This window comes from Dama dama, chromosome 9, assembly GCF_033118175.1.
Source record: "Dama dama isolate Ldn47 chromosome 9, ASM3311817v1, whole genome shotgun sequence".
Lineage (NCBI taxonomy): Eukaryota > Metazoa > Chordata > Mammalia > Artiodactyla > Cervidae > Dama > Dama dama.
Genome location: NC_083689.1, coordinates 94,928,505 through 94,951,828, shown reverse-complemented (window position 1 = coordinate 94,951,828; position 23,324 = coordinate 94,928,505). Strand labels below are relative to the sequence as shown.

The 23,324-nt window shown below is 40.4% G+C and overlaps 1 protein-coding gene and 1 long non-coding RNA gene across 12 annotated transcripts in view; one reads left to right on the top strand and one right to left on the bottom strand.

The window, feature by feature from the left end:
* Positions 1–23,324, top strand: part of MCTP1 (multiple C2 and transmembrane domain containing 1) — a 556,529-nt gene that overhangs the window by 529,752 nt on the left and 3,453 nt on the right. For 10 of the 11 annotated variants that reach the window (XM_061152022.1, XM_061152019.1, XM_061152021.1 and 7 more), the window contains 3 exons: positions 8,253–8,362; positions 12,095–12,204; positions 22,814–22,911. In XM_061152022.1, the coding sequence (XP_061008005.1) occupies positions 8,253–8,362; positions 12,095–12,204; positions 22,814–22,911 (318 nt within the window). The remainder of the gene's footprint in view (positions 1–8,252; positions 8,363–12,094; positions 12,205–22,813; positions 22,912–23,324) is intronic. The other variant, XR_009694230.1, reaches the window with a different exon arrangement.
* LOC133062687 (uncharacterized) overlaps positions 2,296–23,324 on the bottom strand; it is a 31,486-nt gene continuing 10,457 nt past the window's right edge. Inside the window, exons 4-6 of the long non-coding RNA XR_009694233.1 lie at positions 22,090–22,287; positions 20,277–20,389; positions 2,296–3,004 (exon numbers count right to left, since the gene is read on the bottom strand). This is a non-coding gene — a long non-coding RNA (uncharacterized LOC133062687). The remainder of the gene's footprint in view (positions 3,005–20,276; positions 20,390–22,089; positions 22,288–23,324) is intronic.

The following is a 23,324-nucleotide window of genomic DNA, read 5'->3' as shown; positions in this document are numbered from 1 at the left end:
GTTTGTGTAAACTCGAGGAGTTGGTGATGGACAGGGAGGCCTGGCGTGCTGCAGTCCATGGGGTCTCAGAGTCGGACACAACTGAGCGACTGAAGTGAACTGAAGACTGTGGTTGTCTAGAAGGTTCACAGCCTTCTCTAAACTCACTTGCCCCCTCAGCTGTGCATTTGAACTCCGGTCAGATTTAAAAACACATCTGGAAATGAAACAAATGATTTCGAAAGAGGCTTTTAAACACACATGTACACACAACTTTTTCATTAGAAACTGGGATAAAGAAGAACTCACCTGGCACTGCTGTTTAGATTCAGAAGCAAGCCCAGGCTTCTGCTCCCTATTGTCACTCAGGCTGAGAGTACTGGACCCATAGAAAGGGCAGGAGAAACTCCATCCCCTGGCCATGTCCTCAAATAAAAGTTGTCCTCAAATGAATCAGTCAAATGGCCCCGGGGGAGCAGAGGCTATTCCACACCCTTGCTAGCTCCTCTGTAAACTGGCTAATCATCACCAGAAGGGATTTTTTAGGACACACCCAATTTAACTTTTTTTTTTTCTCTCTCTCCAATGGGGCCTAAGGACAGGTAGTGACTTGTCTTAGGCCAGCATAATCCTGAGTGTGCTTTCGCATTTTCTAGACCTTTCTACAATGGGTGCATTTTGACTTTGCAGAATTCTTATCTCGACACTTGGACTGTCCTGGGTGAAGGTTTCCTTTGCCACTGATTTTCCTGCCTGGTTACTTGGGAACAGCAGCCTCAGGGCTCTGCTGTGGCTTCTATCGAGATCAGCCTGGTGCCTGGCCTTGTGGCCTTTTCCCTTGAGAGTCCGTCTGAAAGCAGAGCTTCTCCTGGGGCAGAGTGCCCTGAGATGGCATCATCTACAGGACCGCCCCCTGCAAAGTATACTTCCTGCCTGCTGGCAAGGAGGTTAGTCAGAGGTTTTGACACTGATATATAGCCCTAATCTTTCAAGCGATTACATGAACTAACTGGACAGTTACAAGGAATTTTCTTCAATGGTTAGAGAGAGGGAGACTGGCAAATCCCTCAAGGTCTACATGATGAGGGTTTTTTGAGTAGCAAGAAATTGGGCTCCAGGGAACTCTTCCTCCCAACAGCAGGTTCATCTGTGCCCCCTGGGTATTTTCTATAAGGTTTATCTACATTTATATTTAATGAAAATGTAACATTTTATGTATAGCCTTTTACAAATAATACTTTTGCTTAATTAGAACTTAACGTGGATAGTCAGCGAGTTTCATTTTTGCCTGGCTTCAAGTCACCTTCAAGAATATTCACCTTCGCTTCCTCACATTCACTCCCAGGCTGTTTGTCTACTCCTCATCCTCCTGTCCCGTGAAGTTTTCCTCTCCTGTTTCCTTTCTCTTTCCTTCAGTCTCCTCTTTCTGCTCTTTCCTCCTTTTCCTTGTCTCTGTCTCCTTCTCTCCTTTCCTCCCTCCCTTTCTTGGCCCTTGTTTTCTTTCGTTCTTTCTTTCCTGGCTTTCATCCCTTCAAGACTGCCAACTGCCATTTTTAAATGCCTGTTTACATTGCTTGGCCCGAGGGATAGCACTTTCCAAATTTTTGTTACTTTGCAATCACCTTTAAAGTTACATGCAGAAATGTATAACATTAATGGGGCAAGGCACAACTAAATGTGATTAAAAATTGTACTGCAGAAAATGGGGACTGGAAAGCTAAGTGTACTGAATAGAGGAAGCAAAAAAAATTAAGATCAGGTAAATGTTCTAAAGTCAGCAGAAGGAGGGAAAAAAAAAAACACCTCAATGTAACATTATAAAGAAACTAATATCACTTTCTAAAATGGAATCTGACAAGTTGACACGAAGTCATCTGGGGCACGACTAAACATGCATAAGAAGTTTCATACATTTAGGCATACTCAAGTCGCTTCAGTCGTGTCTGAATCTGCGATCCTGTGGACTGGAGCCCACCAGGCTCCTCTGTCCATGGGGTTCTCCAGGCCAGAATACTGGAGTGGGTTGCCATGCCCTCCTCTAGATATATTGAGGAGTTCTAATATTTCAAAATTTTGTTTCAATAGGAACAAAAACAGATAAAAGTAATTTGAATTATCGTGATAAGGAATTGTATCCAAAGTTTTACTACTATACTACTCCCGCTACGGGACAGTTATTTGCACCAGACATTGTACTAAGAGCGCTACCTGGCTTATCTTATTTAACTTAGTCCTCTCTATAACTCTGAAATGTAAATATTTTTGAGAACTGTTTTACTTTTTAAAAGAAAATATTCTGTCTTAAATGGTGTCCATCTTTTATTTTTTTGAAAACAATGGGGGTAGCAAATACTTACTTCTTACTTTTTAAAAGAAAATATACTGTCTTAAATGCTGTCCATCTGTCTTTTTTGTTTAAACACTGGGGTAGCAATCCTTACTTCAGACAAAACAGACTTTATTTCCCTTTTAAGTCTGTATTCACTTATTTTCGGCTGTCCTGGGTCTTGGTTGCTGCGTAGACTTTTCTCTGGTTGCGGCGAGTGGGGGCTACTCTCCAGCTGCGGCGTGCAGGCTCCTCATTCTGGCGGCTTCGCCTGTTGCAGAACAGTCTCTAGGCGCGCGGGCGTCAGCGGCTGTGGCTCCTGGGCTCTGGAGCACAGTCTCAGCAGTTGTGGCGCATGGGCTTCGTTGCTCTGCAACATGTGGGATCTTCCCAGATCAGGGATCAAAACCGTGTCTCCTGCAAGGGCAGGAGGATTCTTGACCAGGGAAGCCCCACCACCATCTGTCTTTTTAACTGTATCTGAGACTCCTCTAATATTTCAGTGGAGGGTTCCTATTTTCAAGGTGAATATTGGAAAAAGAGCCACGGCACCCAGTAACCTGGGTATGATTTGATATCATAAAAACTGAATAAGACACTGGGATGAGATTCAGGAGTCAAGAGTCCCTGTGAGTTGTTGAGAATCTCTCTGAGAATTTCAGTTTTCTAGATTTAAGGCTGCAAGGTAGGTTTCTATGCCTGAAAAAAAGAAGGAATATTGCCATGAAGAAAACACTTCGCCACTTTATGTGCCTTTATTCAACCTATACATCGAATATTTCCATAGGTTAGAAGTATAGATCCGAGAGGAAGTCTGTTTTGCAGGGCATTTTACTGAGTGAACTAAGAAAGCTGTACACTAAAACCATCTTTAGCATAAAAAATAAATCACATGAAACATAAACATATTCCAAACACAGTGGTATAGTTGGTGCTCTGTTTGCTCACAGAAGAGGTGTAGTCAACAGTAAACTATCACGATTATGTCTCACAGCAAATGTAAGTCTACTGCTCACCTTTTGCGAGGTTACCTAGCAGGACTTTAAAGGCAAAGCAAAATTATGGTCCAGATGAGCTCTCTGGGGTGCAGATCTGCACGCCTCCTCTGGGAGATCATCAGTAAGGTGAACATATGCTCTGGTTTCCTAAGACAGTTCTGGTTTGTGCTCATCCCAATACGAGACTTCATAGCACTCCCCCTTTACACTCTTAAGACACTCTCTCACCCTAGAAAGTAAAATAAGTTGAATTTTATAACATCAATATTTTGAGCAACATGTTCTACACGCCTGCTATGTTGAACACAGCACAGGTGTCCAACAGATTCATTTTCTCTGACATGAACGGGACTGACAGTGACCTCTTTGGTGTGAGCGACTGTGGCAGGATGCAGCTGGGTGCACAAGGAACCCAACCCCACAGAACACACATCCCCTGACACCTATCACCTTGGCTTCTTGTTCTCTTTCGGAACAGAATCTGTGAATGGGAGCACGTGTTACTTTGGTTTGAAAGTCAGTGAACAGGATTCTCTCCATCTATAAGGAGTACATATTGATTCCTTAGGTCTTGAGAATTTTCTAAATACCTCACAGCTAGGATCTAGAGAGTTCTTTGGAAAAATCCAGTTCATTTTCTAATGGGATACATGATAGTAAAATAGGTGAATATGAGAGAATACTGTATTTCAGGCGTGCAGTTATTGATATTTTGTGGACTACTGAAAACAAGATTTTAAAAGTCATATGGAATTATTAGAAAAAAACTTGTATAATATATATCTCACATGTTTTCAGATTTATAGTTATAGTTCTATTTTATGGGTAAGTTTCTTTTTACATCTTCAAAAGAAACCTTAATAATACATTAAAAACAAACAAACAAACAATAGTGTCATTTCCAAGCTTTTCGATGACTAACTACCCTATTTTTTTTTTTCCATCCAGGCTGGTTTATAAAAGAAAGTAAAAATGACAATAAAAGAAATGTACCAATTTATTCTCTACTAATAAAGTATTGAACATTAATGAAAAAAGTGTGAAATATTGGAAAGCAACACAGAGCAATTCCATTACCCATTGCAGTTTGGGGTCATATACTGTATATAAAGAGTAATTACTTCATTGGTTGGAGACCTCAGTGGAGGAATATAGAATTTGATGAAAGATTTTAAAATAAAAAATTTTATCCTAAAGCATTCCCTTTTCAAAATTTGCCAACACTCCAGACTTTTTTATTTTGAATTTTGGTGGCCAGGGGTGACAGGCTTGGGGGTAGGATGGGTATGCAGAAGAAAGAAAGAAAATTTTAAATGAGCAGATTTTAAAAAACTCTTTAGCCAAAGATACAGTTAAAGTATCTACTAAAAACAGTCTTTGTAGAGGCCTAAAATGACACATCTTATTAATGAAGGGCTCATATTTTATATGTGCACACTGCATTATTAATGTTAAATCTGGTGGTTTCTAACAATCTTCCAATTTCCATTTTTGAATCAAGGTTCTAGATTTCATTTTCTTGCTGATTATGGTGTTTACAATAATACATTTCTAAATCTTTGCAAGTCTTTTTTTCTTGTTTATCCTCACAGGGATCCTGGGTAGGAACTGAAATCTTCCTGGGTAGAATGAGGTCACAGTATATCATGCAGAGAACAGACTCTGGAGTTGGCTAGTTGTGGTCCTAATTCCAAGTGCTGTCATTTTCCCTGAGCCTCAGTTTTCTCTTCTGTAAAGTGGGGGGAAATATTTACATTGTAGGATGGTGGTAAGGATTGAATGAGCTATGTGAAGAGCACTTTATGGTGCTTAACGAGTGAATGTTTACATTCTACTTCTTTCTAAAAATAATTTAGAAGACAAAAACATAAATTAAGGAAAAAACAGATTAACCATATAAAATCATGTCCAGTGAGTACTGATTCATTTATGTCTTCTATCCCTATTACTTTTATAGTGATGTTGTAGAAAATCAGGGAACTATTCTGGTTATAAAATTAAAATATATTGATTGCAAAGAATTTGAATATTATAGGAAGGCATGAGGAAGGTAAACATCCATTTTACCTTTAATATTTTGACATATTCCCTTCATTTTTCCATCCTACCCATTTCAAAAATAAGTTAGGATTATGCTGTATATCATATTTGCTTCCCATTCTTTTAAATTTCTAGTAGATTATAAGTATTTTCACTCTTTTAAGCAGTATCTTGTGGTTTCCTAATAGTCCATCATTTGTATTAACATAATTAATTATACCCAACATGTTCATGATTTGTTACTATAAAAAAAACTGCTGTGAAAATTGTTTCCGATGTTTGTTGAATATACTGGAAATCCCATCCCTTCATTTGTCATATTTGTTGAAAATTTTTTTCCCACTTAGCCTTTTAAATTTATAACTTTTGATGTGTTTTTAATTTTATATAACTTTTGCTACTAATTATTTTTCTTTGTGATTTTCTTCACTGTTTGTATGTTTAGAAAGTTCTTTCTTATTCCAAGGTCAGTAAATAACTTACCTATCTTTTCTTCTGCTTTTATAATTCTTTTTTAGTTATTTGCTTTTAAATTAATGTATATTTGGGGTACTTCAGTTTGAGAAAGATGTTGAGGTAAATTTGAGCTATCTCAAATAGGTTTGAGAATCTATTAAGGCATGATTTAATATAATTTTCCCCAAATAGTTAAAGCAATTACCCAGTAACATAATATTTCCTTCTTCATGATAGATTTATGATGGTGCTTTATCATACAACAATTCCTCTTTTAATGCTCATCTTTCATATTTTAATTACTTAAATATCTGGTACAATAAATGCTTTCTCATTATTTCTCTTCTGCAAACATTGCTTAGCTATAGGTACTCTTCCAAACAAATTTTAAAAATAGTTCATCAAATTCTCCCCATTTTACTTTACACCAAACATTAGGATTTGCTTCAAATTGCAAAACTAAACCTTTATGTTCAACTAAAAGAATACATTCTTTTAATATTCAGTATTCCATTGCAGAAATACATTATCTCTAATTTCTTATATAGATTATAGATTCTGTGTATTTCTTGTTAAGTTATGGCTAAGTGTCATACGTTTTATTGCTATTGTGAAAGAAATATTCACCTCATAATTTCAGACTGGTTATTTTTTGAGTTTATTCTCAATGAACTTTCATTGTATAACCAGCATGCTTCATCTTTAACTTGATTTATTCTGCATGTAGAAAAATATTTTGTGAGAACACTTTACTTCATAAATGTAAATGAACTTAGCTGGTGCTTGAGGGAGAACACTGAAAGCCGTGTAGATTATTAGAGCAGACCAATTCTGTAATTCGGAAAGGAACAAGGAGGAGCCACTGGCTGTCCATTTTATTCTAAAATGTACAATTGCATAGGTGAAATGAATACATTTTGTTTTATTCCTGGGAAGGGGAAAAAACACCAGAAATTGATGCACCTGTGTTTATAATGACAAGTGAAGGGCAACTTTTAAAGACAGGGAAACTTTTGAAGACACTGAGAGTGTGTAATTTTCCTCTAAACTTTGAGCCTCATGCATTTCATCTACCTCATTGCCTGACAGTCCGTTTGGCATAAGTGAGATGAATCATGTAGGCAATATCTCCCGTGGGAATTAAATTTAAAGTGAAGGCTCTAAGTATCTGGTATCTAAAGATCATGTTATAAAACTGGCATCCACGTCCCCAGTCCCACTGTACCCTGTTGTCCTTGGAGGCTGCCCACACACCTGTCACTCACTTGCCCTCGCTTTCCAAGGTGGCAGGATGCCAGCCCCAGCCAAGTGTTCACAGTGCAAAGTGCTTTAGACTCTGCTAAAATGAAAGTCAGTATGTAAATGTGCAACATGACGACATTATTATTCTGGTTTCCTGGCTGCTTCCAGCAAGCACTGACTGCCACATGAGGTCTCAAGTGTTCTGGCAAGGCGTGCAAGTGTTCAGAAGAAGTTAAAAGTAATGAAATTGGATCTACATTTCCACAGAGATTCAAGCTGGCATGGAGAGATGGAGTCATGGGTTGGATGGTCTCCACCAAACAGCCTAGGCAAGTGCCTTTGGTGCCAGGCTACTAAGCAGAATTTTCTATCGTGAAAGGCCACCATTATTTCTTCCTCTGGGTCTAAAATTAAGAAACGTGCATATCACCCCCACCAGGTTCACACCACTCTTTGGGTGCTCAATCTGCACCCATTCGCTGGAGCACACACCAGCTTTGCTTAGGGCCAGCACAAGTTTTAAAAGAAGAATTAAATACAAATAGGGGGAAAATATTTAGTTAGAACCCTGACTAATAGAGCATGAAGTATGTGGCTCTTATTCTTAAGACAGGGACCAGGCTATGTATTTTGCTGCCCCTAAGGTGGTTTATCTAGAAGTGTACACTTACTGAATTTCAGTTTGATTCTATTTTTTAAATAAAATTTTCTTTTTTTAGTTTTCATTGCTCACAGGTCTTCTTATTTGCACCCAGCGTTCCCTGCTATTAAAATAATCTGGAGCCAAGACCTAACTTAGGTCTGTGGGTGGTGGGCCAGAAAACTGGGTCTGCTAAGCATCGTGTCGTGGTGGCCCAGGGCCAGCAGAGGTCCCACATTTGGTCATTCTGAGACCTGATCTTCCTCTTACATCTTTATGCTTCCCGTCCGCCTGCTGAAATGTTTCTGTTCATCAGGGCGAGAGCCACGGACTGTGAGTCTTGTGCCCTGCAGCCACCGTCACACTGCCACAGGCCTACAATGCCGAGTACTCTTCTGCTGACCTCCCTTCATATCTAAAGTTTTCAGGGGCTGCATGCAGCCACTTACATCCATGGAAAAATGAAGTTCATCTAAGTTTAAAACTGTAACAGTGCTAACAATGAAAAGAATTCAAGCCCTGAAGGATATAGATACCTTTACTCACATAGAATCTTTTTTTATTGTTTTAGGACAGTGAAAAAAAGGGATTTATAAATAAAATTTATGCCATCCAGGAGGTATGTATCAGTGTCCAGAACATCCTAGATGAAGTGGCTTCCTTTGGCGAAAGGATAAAAAAGTGAGTGATGCTGACATGTGAGCCCTGGCTTTCTGGGGGACAGTGTCCATTTATTTCTCAGAGGGTGAAATGCCACATTCTTTCTGGCAGGGGACACTCCGTCTGGGTGATCTATTGCTCAGTTTCATCATTATTTACTTTGTTTCTGCCAGTCTTTGGTTTTATGAAAGTTCTGTCAATTTCCTCCTTGAAATTTAGAACATATTGGTTGGAAAGAAGTCATACTTTAGCTTTGAAAAAAATAACACCGTCCTAAATTTTAGCACATTTTCACAGCAAGACTTTGTTCTTAGAATATGAAATTGCAATAGAAAAAAAAAAAAGTTAAATGAGGATTTCAGGTAATCAAGACACACCTGCATTTTATTATTGGTCAAGTTAACAGTTTCATCAATAAAATTAAATTAAAAAAAATTATAAATAGCACCCTGGAAAATATTCCTTCAATTCTGTTTAACTAGCTGAGATCATAATTATAGATGAAGTAAACTAATACTCTGTCATCTAGAAAATAAACAATTTTTATAATTTAAAAGTTAGGAAATAGAGCTTCACGGAGAACAAAAGTAAAATTAAGAAACATAATTTGTGTTTTACTTTGTCTTACTAATATATATTTTAAAACAACTGTTTAATTATAAAAATGGTAAGGTGGATTTATAATTAATAATCAGTAAAAAGTATACTAAGGGCCCATGCCACTGAACTACATGAAAATCGGCCTGCATAATGATTTCTAAACGGTCTGTTCAAGAAGGGGTGCTTTATACCTGGATAAGCCTGTATGTTTCTAGTTTCATATCTCTATTCATTGTTTATTATTCATAACTGAAAGTCTGCAGCAGATTTGGATGCTTCAGCATACACAGAAATTGAAAGGAGTAAATTATTTAAACTAAAGGTATGGGTCATTCATCTGGTGCCTTTCATGTTTCAAGGCATAATGCATTTTACTTTGTATAATTTTTAATACATTTCCACACATGCATAGGTGCTGAGTTTCCACTTTCTTACATTAGACACAACAGCCTCCCTCTGACTCCCAAATGGGACTTTTAAGCAACATTCAGTTTCAGACTTCTCAAGATTGATTTCCACATCTTTCTTCTTCTTCATGTTATTTCCGTCTCTAAGAATGTCTCCTTGTTCTCCACAACCTATCTCAGAAGCAAAGGGTGAAGTCTGACATGGAGCATTTCCCTCCGGGGTGTTGCCTTTTCCCTGAGGTGGTGTGTAGGCTACCCGACAGGAATATCTCATTTATAGCAGAAGACCCTGGGTCAGCTCTGAGGTCAGGACTGTGACTGCCTGAAGTGGCGAGGCTTCTTTGTAACTCTGGGTGTTAGCAGACCTCAGACAGGTACTGGAAAAGACCATGGCCAGTTGAAGGAAATAAGGTCGTGGCTGTGGACCAGCCTTGGGGAAACTGGATTTGGTCGAACTTTCTAAGGGATAGACAGAGACACAAGTCCAGGCTGAGGTACAGGAACATGGCCTATAATCTAGAGAGTCTTGCAAGAAATCTCTCTTCTGCATAATCATCTTTGGACTACTAAAAAGAGAGAAACTCTCCTGGAGTCACATGGGATAAAATGGATCTATCTAGAAAGCAGATTTAGATGCAATCTTTAAGTATAAAACTCCATAATTACATCTTGTTATGAAATAATCCTTCCAGAACTTTCTTGAATAGCATCTCTTGGGGGGAAATGGTATAAGATCACATTCTAGATTTAGATTCCATGATGCACTGTGGAAATAAAAAGAGCAGTCTTTTCTCCCCCTGACATTAGCTATACTGGTATTCTTTGTCATTTATCCTTCCAAGAGGAATAAGAACACAGGAGCACTTCAGTGAGGAGGGTTTTCTGCGTGAGGAGCCAGCGCCCTCGCACATCCAGTGGTGTGACGGATGGCTCTGAGCTCAACTGCAGGAGAGCAAACAGACCCTCAGCCTTCTGTTGTCTCCACAGCGGGCAGAAGCAAGGGAACTACAGGTGTCAGTGAGGAGTGAAGGCATGCTCCTTTACCTGTGACAATTACAGGACGCTCACTCTGGCCATAGGACATAGAAAAACACAACAGAAAAGCCAGACCCCAAGAGTTACTAAAAGTAAGAGAACCCGGTTGGACCCAACTTGGGCTTTTTTATTGGGGGAAAAAAAAATTTAGGAGACGTGACCTAGAGAAAGACAAAAAGCAAGTCATATGCCACAAAGTTAAGGAATAACTCTTCTAAGTATTAGGCTGAGGGGTAGTATATGAGAAAATCTCTTGACAAACATCCTTTATTGGATTACAGGCTTCTCTGGAAAAACCCAATCCAAGTGCATAGAGCATCCATTACCAGGAAATTAGAAGAACTAAACACTGACAGTTATCCGTATCATGTACAATTTCCATATTTTCTCCAAGTGTCTTTGGGGTCCTTCTCACTGCTAAGAAGTGCCGTACAGTACTTCCAGAGCTTAATGGCTCTAAATAACATCACCTTGATTCCCATAAACATGCTGCCATCACCACCAGTCTTCCTGGATACAGTAAAAGCTGTCCTCATCTTATACCAGGAAAGCTGATGCTCAGAGAGGTCGACCACCTAAAGTCACATAACAGAATCTAGGCTTTGAACACAGATTTGCTACTTATTTTGGTTGTTTTCATTAAATTACGCTAAAGAGTCACTCAGATACGTTTGCTCCTCCTTGGAGGCCGAGCACTGAGGCAGTAGTATGCCTGTAAATGAAGATACGGTTCATATACCTAACCTTGAGGGCTCCACGCAGTGAGTCTGTTTATAATTTTGTCACCCTCTCTTAACAACTATGACTTACTACGGATATTCTACACAGAAAGCCTGAACATAACTGTCTTTCCGTGTTCCGTCTGCCTTCTGTCATGGTTTTTCCTCTTTTTGTCCCACTCAAGTCCTTCCCATCTTCTTGGTACTGTTTTGCAACTTCTTTTGTTCACTGATCCCACTTTTGTTCTTTGTTCTGATGTTTTATCACTGTCAATACTCCAGTCTTGCTTCCAACTCTCTCCATTATCAAAAACTCACCCTCTTCCGCTTAAACTTCCTTTGTAGTCTTCAAATTTACCATCTGCTATGTTCTCCTTTGCCGGAAACAATGCAGGGAGAATAACAGATAATGTTGACTTTATTTCCTAATTATTGATGTATTTCTGGGAGGAGGGCAATGATGGTAACAAAAGTTTTTACAAGATTTCTCCTTGCTGATTTCTCATTCCATCTGAAACATAGCTGAAGTGGAAAGTATTTTTCCAAGGATTTCTCAAGTTCTGAGGATTTCCACAACAGTGTTAAGATTTAGGTCTACAGACAATTGCTGGCAATATTTTATTTCCAGTGTGGGTAATCCTATGTGAGAGTTCACAGAAGAAAGAATGGTAGGCCCAGGGGCATTCTCCTCTATGAGAAGTTGGAGAAAACGAGATGGAGTACTAGCTTTAGAAGATTTTTAAACCATAGGGAGTCACCCAAGTGGTACAACGACTCTACACCCTGAAGTCATCTCAGCCAGCGTGGAGGGGTTAGTGTCAACACCCCTCACCTGGGTCCTGTATTCAGGAAAGCCCACGACTACTGGCACCTCTTCCCAAAAGAAGTACGTCTTTGCTAGATCCGTAGTCCAGAGCTTGAATCACGTTCGTTTTCATCTTTGAGAAAAGTGCAAAGTGCTTGGATTGCTGATGTGTTGATTTCTCACTCAGTACTTTCAACTGGACCGTCCCGTTCTTGAGCTGGCTGGCCATCGTGGCCCTCTGTGCGTTCACAGCCATCCTGTACTTCATTCCGCTGAGATACATTGTCCTTGTCTGGGGTAAGTAAAGCCTCCTTAAAAAAAGACTGTCACAGCTGCTAAGAACAAACTATTTTTAAGGGGTGAGTTATACTGTCAGCAGTTCCCTGTATTTATGGTCATGAAGCTATTCTATGATGAAGAGAGACAGGTCAGTTAAAAATCACAACAGTCTGAAGATTTAGGTCTACCTGCAAAATCCATTTCTCTTATCTAGCACCATAGGCTCCATCATACTATAAACATGTAGTGGTGCAGATTCTCCATACATCAAAGTGTAGCTTTGTCTAGATATCACTCAGATTTATTTTCACCACTTACACGTAAACAGAGGCATTGCGATCTATATGGTGCATTTAGGGCAATATGCTTTTGTGCTGTGGTCCTTTATCTTGTGGAAGCGTCCGTAAACATGGTGCTATATATGGCTGCATGTTTAAGAGGTCACCTCCAGGAAACGGGAAGAGGGCCTTTGGCATCGGAAGGCTGCTCAGGAACAAAAACCTCTGCTGTGTACCAAATGCGTCTGTAAAAACCCACTTTGAAGGTAGTTTCTGGGGAAGGAGTGTCCTAATTTTTAATGCAACTATGCTGCATGCTGACAGTTTCTATGTCCCTAGACTCTATTTAGGGCTTCCCTGGTGGCTCGGATGGTAAAGTGTCTGCTTGCAATACAGGAGACCCAGGTTCGGTCCCTGGGGCGGGAATATCCCCTGGAGAAGGAAATGGCAACCCACTCCAGCACTGTTGCCTGGAGAATCCCACGGACAGAGGATCCTGGTGGGCTACAGTCCATTGGGGCTGCAAAGAGTCAGACACGACTGAGCGACTTCACTTTAGACTCTATTTAAGGTGGTACGTACAGCACTCTCCATAGTTTGGAGTTTGTTTTTCCTCACCCAACAAAATTCTTTTGGTTGGAAAACTCAATTTTCAGCCTCCGAGATTGATGAACATATAAAACTACATTAATGAGATATATATATATATATATATATATATAAATAAGACTGGGTAGAATGCTCTACGTGCCCCTGGCCTGCATACACCGGAGATTACTAAACTTATACAAAATGCAGAGAGCCAAATGGGTTTTAACTTCAGAAAACATGGACTTACACACTGAAAGTAAAAAGATGCAAAGGAAAGTTTCGTTCTTTTCCTATCAAGGCTTTTAAAGAAATATGCAGGAATAAAATGGAAAAGGGTCTGATGTCTCCAGGCCCCCCAGTCTTAAAATCCTTGAATCTCACTCTTCTTTTTGGCTGTCTTTCCATATCTTGAGCAAGCCTCTTGCCCTTTATATTATCATTACCTTTACATCTTGGGTAGGGAGCAGAGAGTGAAGGGAAGGGTGATTATGTTTTCTTGTCTTAATTCCTATAATCTAAAGAAACAGGAGTGCTTTCACTATCCAAGGGAAGAGGTATTTCCTCTACTATGTTCTTGGGACCCGATTGTATGTTCTTTCATTCCTTCCTCTGATATTTAAAACAGATGCTGTTTTATTGAAGGCATTAGGGTAGGGCGTTAGGTGTGGCAGTTTATTACCTCTAACCTACCCAGGTCAGACCTGCCATCTCAGTTGTGATAGGTGGGGAACTTCTGGTTTCTTTTCCCCAAGCTGTCAGAAAGTGGAGCCCACGGCAGACATCTGGCAGTATAACCTGGGGTGGCCTCACTGGCAAGCTGTCTTAAATGTAATTTTCAGAGAATGTGTTTGGGTCTCTTGTTTCATCAAATAAAATAAAACAAAGAACAGTATTCCTTCAGTGGTAGGTGATTGCTGAAATATTAAACAGAAATTTAAGACATGGGTCTCACATGGGGAGACAGAGACCAAATCATAATTGCATTAGCTTATTCTGCCAAAATCCCTGAAGAAGAGCCCAGATGCTCTGGTTTGTGACCCAGTCTGTTGATTTCACAAAAAGCTCTTTGTTTATGTTTATGTGACTATGCTTGGTGGTTTATTAAGTGCAATATAAATTTAAAACAGTAGACTTATCCAACTGAAATTCTACATTATACCATAGAATATGAGGAATAGATACATCTAGTTTTATACGTTATTTTGACATTTCTTGTTGGGCTTCCCTGGTGGCTCAGAGGGTAAAGTGTCTGCCTGCAATGCAGGAGACCTGGGTTCGATCCCTGGGTTGGGAAGATCCCCTGGAGAAGGAAATGGCAACCCACTCCAGTACTCTTGCCTGGAAAATCCCATGGACGGAGGAGCCTGGGAGGCTATAGTCCATGGGGTCGCAGAGTCGGACATCACTGAGCGACTTCACTTTCTTGACATTTCTACCTCATCAAGTAGCTCCAAATTCACCTGTTTACCCCTCATCCATATTTGCTCTTCAGGTAGTGCAGAGGGTTCACCGCTGGATAATTTAGCTTGGGTAGATATGCCTCATTTTAATGGTTCTTGGCCATTCTAATCCAAGAAGTGATCCAAGTAAGTCAATCACAGCAGCATCTTTTGCAAGCATTAAATTTAAATTTCTTGTAATTTAAAAGGAAAATTGGCTTCTAAAAATTTCAATGCCAGAGATAGAGAAATGGAAACATTTTTTTCCTTGTGATGATCTACTCTCCTAGCAACCTTCAAATGTTTACAACAGCATTATTAACTATAGTCCCCATGACATTTAAAAATTCTTATTTTTTGTGCTGTGCTGGGTCTTTGGTACTGTGCGGGCTTTTCTCAAGTTGTGGCAGGTGGGGGCTAATCTTTAGTTGTGAAGTGTGGGCTCTATGGAACAGGCTCAATAGTAGTGGTGCTCGGGCTTAGTTGCTCTGCAGCAAACGAGATCTTCCCGGATCAGGGATCGAACCCACGTCTCCCGCATTGGCAGGTGGACTCTTTACCACTAGACCTTTATCATTCTTTACCACTAGACTCTACCACCAGGGAAGCCTCCCAAGACATTTTACAACTGGAAATCTGTACCTTTTGACTCCCTCACCCACTTCCCACTGCCCCACCTCTGGTGACCATCAGTCTGCTTTCTGTATCTATGAGCTTTGTTTCTGTCTGTATTTTAAGGATTCCACATGTAAGTGAAATCTTACAGTATTTGTCTTTGTCTGACTTATTTCACTTAGCATAATGAATGCCCTTGAGGTCAATCCTTGTTATCACAAATGGCAAGATTTCACAGTTTTCTTTTTTTTAAATGGCTGAATAATTTTCCATTGTGCGTATGTACACCACAGCTTTATCCTTTCATCCATGAACGGACACTTAGGTTGCTTTCATGTCTTGGCTATTATAAATAATGCTGAATGAACATGGGGGTGCACATGTATTTTTAATGTTTTTGTTCTCTTCAGATAGATACCCAGAAGTGAAATGATAGGAGTGCAGTAATAGTTCTATTTTTGATTTTTTGAGGACCCTCCATACTTTATTCCATAGCTGCTGTTCAGTCGCTCAGTCCTGTCCAACTCTAGGGACCCCACGGACAGCAGCACACTAGGCCTCCCTGTCTTTCACCATCTCCCAGAGTTTGCTCAAACTCATGTCCATTGAGTCCATGATGCCATCCAACCATCTAGTCCTCTCTCGGCCCCTTCTCCTCCTACACCTTCAATGTTTCCTAGCATCAGGGTCTTTTCCAATGAGTCAGCTCTTTGCATCAGGTGGCCAAAGTATTTTCCATAGTGGTTGCACCAATTTACATTTCTTCCAGCAGTGCACAAGGGTTCCCTTTTCTCCAGATTTTCACCAACAATTGTTATTGTCTTTTTGATGATATAGTCATTCTGATAGGTGTGAAGTGGTACCTCAGTGTGGTTTGTATTTTGGCTTTCCTGATGATTAGTAATATTGAGCATCTCATGTACCTGTTGGCCATCTGTCTTCTTTGGAAAAATGTCTATTCATATCCTTTGCCTATTTTTTAATTGGTTTATAGTTTTTGACTATTCAGTTGTATACATTTTTAATGTATTTTGCCTATTACCCCCTTATTAGATATAGGATTTGCAAATATTTTCTCCCATTCTGTAGCTTCCTTTTCATTTCGTTGGTTACCTTTGCTGGGCTTTTTAACTTGATGAAGTCCCACTTGTTTACTTTGTTAGCACCTATGTTTTCTCCTGGGAGTTTCATGGTTTCAGATCTCACATTCAAGTTTCAGTCCATTTTGAATAATTTTTATAAATGATATAATAGTCCAGCTTCATTCTTTTGCTGTGCCAGTCCAATTTTCCCAACATCAATTTATTGAGGAGACTGTCCTTTCACCATTGTATATCCTTGGCTCCTTTGTTGTAAGTAATTGACCATATATGCATGGGTTTATTTCTGGGCTATCTTGTTCCACTGATTCATGCCATCTGTTCTTATGCCAATACCATACGGTTTAGTTATGAGAGGCCTGTAATATAGTTTGAAAGCAGGGAGTGTGATAGCTCCAGATTTATTCTTTAGTATTGCTCTGGCAATTTGGGGACTTTTATGGTTCCATACAAATTGTGGGATTGTTTCTATTAAAATATGCCATTGGAATTTTGAAAGGAATTATACTGAAGTTGTAGATGGCTATGGATAGTATGAACATTTAACAATATTAACTCTTATAATCCTTGAGCAGGGAATACTTTTTCATTTATTTGTTTGGTCTTCAGTTTCTTTCATCAGTGTCCTGCAATTTTCAGTGTATAGGTCTTTCACTTTCTTGATTAAATTTGTTATTAATTTCTCTGGTAGTACATTGTAGTATATAGGAATGCAATAGCATTTTATACAGTCCTTTTGTATCCTAAAACTTTACTGAATTCATTTATTAGTTCTTGCAGTTTTTTGATGGAGTGTTTAGGATTTTCTATATATAAAGCCATATCATCTGCAAATAGCAGCAGTTTTACTTCTTTCTTTCCAATTTGGATTGTTTTAAAGTGTCTTATATAAGTTATAGCTTCCCTTGCTTTCTTTGGGTTTCCATTTGCATGGAATATCTTTTTTCATCCCTTGATGTTTAGTCTTGTGTGTCCTTACATCTGACTTCATCTCTCAAAGACAACATATAGAAGAGGCTGGTTATTTTTAATATACTCAGCCACCCAATGTATTTAGATTGGAAATTTTAGTTCATTTAAAGTAATTATTGCTCTGTATATCTACTGTAGGCTTTTGCTATATGGTAACTGCGAGGCTTACTTATAAAAACTTAAGTTTGAATGCATTTGAAAGTTCTAGATTTTTACTGTTTCCTTATGTTTCATAGCTCATTTTACCCTTTTTAAATTAATATGCTGTGTTTCCCTTAACTAATTATTATAGTATAGTTATTTTTACTATATTTGTTGTTGAATCTTCATAATGGTTTTATAAATGATTAACCCACTACATTTATTATGTATTTACCTTCATTAGTGACATTTGTGCTTTCTTGTGTCTTCTTGCTACTTATTGCACAGTTTTTTGGCTTAAAGAAATCTCTTTGACATTTGTCATAAGGCCAGTTTAGTGATAAACTCTTGGCTTTTGCTTGTCTGGAAAACACTTTTTCAGTTCTGAAGGATAGCTTAGCTGAGTAGTATTCCTGTTTGCAAGTTTTCTTTTTCTTTCAGTGCTTTGAATACATTATGCCATCTCTTTCAGGTCTGCAAAGTTTCTCCTCAAAAATCTGCCCAGTCTTCTGGAGGTTCTTTGTACATGACAAGTTGTTAGTATCTTGATACTTTCATTATACCTGTCCTTAACTTTTCATATTTTAATTATGTATCTTGATGGGAGTCTCTTTGGGTTTCTCTTATTTGGAACTCCCTGGGCTTTCTCGATCTGTATGTCTGTTTCCTTCCCCAGATTAGGGAAGTTGTCAACCATTATTTCTTAAAACACATTTCCTGCGCTCTTTTCTCTCGTCTGTGATTCCCTATAGTGCAAATGTTAGTATGTTTCACTGATCCTTTGTGTTCTTTTTCATCTAGCCTGCTGTTGAATCCCTCTAGTGTATTTTTCAGTTCAATGAGTTTATGCTTCAGCTCTGTGTCTATTTGGTACTTCATCTGTTCTTTCTTTGTTGACGTACTCACTGTGTTCATCCATATTCTCCTGAATTTGGTGAGCATGTTTATGAGCATGACTTTGAACTTCTTATCAGGTAAATAACATCTGTTTCATGAAGGACTTTCCCCCCTGAGATTTATCCTGTTCTATTTGAAACATGTCCCTTATTTTGCTTGAATCTCTATGTAGGTTCCTATGCGTTAGACAAAAGAGCCACCCCTCCCAGCCTGGAAGTCGTGGTCTTGTGGAGGAGATCATTCAACTTTGCCTTGGCTTAGTTGTCTCTCAAACCTTTCTGACGGTCTGGGCAGCCTGTTTTAATAGCTCTCAGGAGTTGAGGATGTGCCAAGACCTGTCAGCGTCTCGAACAGGAGGCGCTCAGTCAGCACCTAGACTCAGGCTCACTGAGAGTCAGCCCTGTCGGCTGCAGCTTTTAAAGCAAATACACACAGTGGGGCTGCAAGTGTAGGCCCAGCTGGCCACCAGAGGATCTGGAGGTGTCCCCTGGGTGACAGTCACAAAAATCGGGGCTTCGGGTGAGTTTGTAAGCTTTCTGGGAGACAACTGATGAGCCGTGCTGAAGGAGAGTGGTGATGACAGCACCCCTGGCCTCTGTTCCCTGAGCGTCCCTGCGCAGGCCTTCAGATGTGTGCCAAACCTGAAAGTGGCGCCTCAGGCCAAAGCACCAGGACAAGCAAGTAGGCGTCTTTCTAGAAACCCTGGGGGTGCGCTGCAGTCTCCTGTTTGTGCAGTGCCCTGCTGGGGGCAGCTTGCTGAGACCTGTCTCTTGGGTGTTACAGTTCTAGTGGACCCAGGCAGGCACACCAGCTCCCCTGACCTCCAGAGTCAGGTGGTTGAGGGGCATCCCCTGGGTGGCAGCTGCAAAAACTGGGGCACCAGACATGTGTAAGGGAGCCCCTCTGAGGTGTCTAGAAGGGTTCACAGTTAGCCCTTAGATGTGTATTTAATTAGAAGCCTGCCCCTCAGCTGCAGCCATTAGCTTATAGCCCTGGTTCACAGACGGGCTGAGCATCTTGGTCTCTACTTCTTGCTGTGCCCTGAGGGTGTCAGAACTCTCTTCTCCGTTGGTCACAGTCCTTGAGAACCTGCAAACATCGGCCCCTCTGGCCACCAGAACTAGGGGCGCAGGGGTGTCTCCTGAGAGCAGCTGCCAAACTGGGGCACCAGACAAGGCTCTGGGGGACGCTGGCGGCGGGAGAAGGCGGCCACTGCGTCCTCCGGCCGCCACCATTTCCTGACGGCCCCTCCTAGGCTCCGCCACGCGGGCCGGTCCCGGATCCTGCCCCTCAGCCAAAGCTCCCAGACGAGCAAATAGGCCCCTTCTTGGAAAGACTAGGGGGTGTGTCTCAGTCTGTTGTCTGGTTCCCTGGGAGTGGTGGTCTGCCAAGAACCGTCTCTCCAAATGTCATAGTGCCACAGACCCAGGAATACAAGTCCCCTAGCCTTCGGAGCCAAACACTCAAGGGGTAGCCCCCTGGGTGGCAGCCACAAAACCCAGGACACCAGACAGGTGTAAAAGTTCCCCTCCGAGACATACTGGTGCTCTGAAGTGCAGTGCAGCGAGAGCTCAAAGATGGGACTCAGGAGCTTCCATCCCCAGGGAGTATCCCAGCAGGTTCCTGCCTCTTTGGCCAACACCTTAATATTAGTAGATGGACTTTCTTCACATAGAACCTGGGCACCTTTCAGAGAGTTGCGCTTCTGTGCTGGGTCCTGTGATGAGTGAGTGCTCACGAGCTCTTTAAGAGCCATTTTCTTTCACTATAGGCCTCTGGGTTCCATGGTTGCAAGCCTGTTGGTTTTGAAAGCCAGGTGCCTTGAGGGCTCATCTCTCAGATGCAGGTCTTAAAAGCTGAGGTTCCTTATGTGGTGTACAAAAGCTACTTCTCTCCTAGCTACTCAGCAAGAAGCTCTGGGCTTGTGAGCTTCCTCCTGATGGCTGGATACCTGCACTGGGCATGGGGTTTATGGTGAGACTGTCTCAAAGAGGTGAGTTAATGATTGTCCTAGGTTGCCATCTTGAACTGCCTCATAGACGTAAAACCTCGTGCACCTGATGTGTGACAGCTCCCCTCAGGGAGATGCTGGTGCTCTGGAGCATGGCAGAAGGTGGGCATGCAGATGGTACCAACTGGCTGAAGCAAGGTAGCTGGGGAGAGATGGTTCCTGCCAGGAAAGGAAAGAAAAGAAAAAAAAAGATGGCTGCCAGTCTCTGTCCCTCAAGCAGGCAGGCTCCTGAACATTTCAAATCAGATGTCTTCCCTGAGTGACTTCCCTTCAATGCCTGGAGGCAAGCAAATGATCCTTTCCCACAAATGGTCTGGTTGCCTCTGGGTCAGCTACTTACATGCTGGGTCCTGGAGAGGGTAAGTCTGAACATGCAAGTTGGTTTTCAAAGCTATGTGTTTTGAGACAAAAATTGAGAGCCCAGAAAAAACCCAAGCATATATGGTAAACTAATATCTAACCAGGGAGCCAAGAATACTCAATGAGAAAAGACAGTCCTTTCAACAGATGGGGCTGGGAAAACTGGACGGTCACAGGTAAAAAATGAAACTTGACCCCTATGTTACACTTATCGAAAATAACAACTTGAAATGGACTGTAAGACCTAAAACAATGAAACTTCTAGCAGAAAACATTTTTTAAGAAGTTCCCTGACATGGATCTTGGTAACAATTTTTGAAAATCACATCCAAAGTACAACCAACAAAATTAAAAACAAACAAGTGGGACTCTATAAAGCCAAAAAGCTTCTGCATTGCTAAAGAAACCATCAACAAAGTGAACAGACAATCTACAGAATAGGAAAAAAATACTAGCAAACCATATGTGTAATAAGGGGCTAATATCCAATAAAGGCCCAATATAACCCAAGAGCAAAATAATCATCATAAAAATGGGCAAAGGACCTGAACAAACATATTCCCAAAGATAACGTATGAATGGCCAGCAGGTCCATGAAAAGATGCTCAATAACCCTAGTCACTAGGGAAATGCAAATTAAAACCACAATGAGATAGCATCTCATGGCTGTCAGAATGGCCATCATCAAAAAGACAACAGATAACATGCTGGCATGGATGCAGAGAAAAGGGAACCCTTATACACTGTTGGTGGGAATGTAAAGTGGTACAGCTACTACAGAAAACAGTATGGAGATGGCTTAAAAATGTAAATACAGAACTACCATATGATCCAGCAATTACACTTCTGGGAATTTATCCAAGGGAAACAAAAAGACCAACCCCAAAAGATATGTGCACCCCCATGTTCACAGAAGCATTATTTACAATAACTGATTCATGGAAACAACTTAAGTGTCTACTGGTGGATGAATGAAGAAGTGGTATACAATGAAATATTATTCAGCCATAAAAAACCAAGGAAATCCTACCATCTGTGACAACATGAATGGATTTGAAGGCATTATGCTAAGTGAAATAAGTCAGAAAAAAACAAATACTATATGATTTCACTTACATGTGAAATTGGGAGGGAAAAAAGCAAAATGCCACCCCCTCAACTCATAGAAAAAGAGAAAAATTCTTTTATCTATCAACATATGAGATGATGGATATGAACTAAACCTATTGGGGTAATCATTTCACTATATGTGTACATGAGACCATCATGTTGTACACCTTAAAACTTATACAGTGATGTATGTCAATTATTTCTCAAAACTAGAAGGAAAAAAAGCTTGATGTTTTGGGGGCTTCTCCCTCTAGGTACAATTCTTAAGAGTTGAGGAAGTCTCATGTGGAGGTTCAAACCCTCACTCCTCAGAGAGCGCTCCCTCCCGACCATGAGTTGTCAGGCTAGGAGTGGAGTTTATGGTGAGACTGTGCCCCTGCATCTCCTACCTGCTTCGATGCGGGCCTTCTCTCGTGGTTAGTGCGCAGACATCACTCAGCCAGTTTTCAGGTATTCTCAGAGGCAGTTGTTCCATATGCAGCTGTAAATCCCGTGTGTTGGTGGGAAGAGCTGGGTTTAGGATGCTTATGCGTCGCCATCTTCAAAGCTTTTTATGTTTTTTTAAAAAAGCTGGTGGTAAACCTTTTCTAATTCCAGGTCAGTTTAAAATTAAAAAAACAAAACACCAGGTCATGCATTTTCAAACATGAATTTGCATAACAGCAACACTTCCCCACCACTGAAAAAAAAAAAAGTGTATCTTTTGAAAAGGGGGAACCAGTTAAGTCAGACTTCTTGCCTTAATCCCAATCCAAAATGTAGGGTAGACAAGTTTTATCACAGATGAAAAACTACAAAAAGCTTCTAAGTATTTGAGGGGAAAGGCAAGATAGGTCACTGCTTGTGCCCTTTGTTTCCCAAATAGAAAGCCTTTCCTGCTGGGAAGAAGCCACTGAAGCACAAAGAGAAAAAACAGAGCAGCCATTGAGTTGGAAAGTGGAAGGAAGGGAGAAAAGGGAGGGAGAAAACTGGGTTTTCTGGTTCAGTCAGTCAAGGTTGAAATCAAGGCAGCTTAACCTACATCTTCAAATCACAACACTTTTTTGCCAGAAATGTGCCTTTGGACTCCAAACTATATTGGTGTCAGTAATATTTGATCTGTCACTTTTTCAGGAATCAATAAATTTACAAAAAAGCTTCGGAATCCGTATGCAATTGATAACAATGAACTACTCGATTTCCTTTCCAGAGTCCCTTCAGATGTGCAAGTGGTATGTAGATTTCATTATTATTACTGCAGGCATACCTCATTTCATTGGGCTTCACAGATATTTGCTTTTTTACTAAATGAAGGTCTGTGGCCACCCGGTATTGAGCAAGTCCATTGGTACCATTTTTCCAACAGTATTTGCTCACTGTGGGTGTGTCACATTTTGGTAATTCTTGAAATGTTTCAAACTTTTTCATTATTATATTTGTTATGTTCCTGTGATCACTGATGTTACTGTTGTAAAAAGATTAATACTTACTGAAGGTTCAGATGATGGTTAGCATTTTTTTTTTTTTTTAGCAATGAAACACTTTTAAATTAAGGTATTTCTTTTTTAGATGTAATGCTATTGCATCCTTAACAGACTTCCATACATCATAAACAGAACTTTTATATGCACTAGGAAACCAAAAT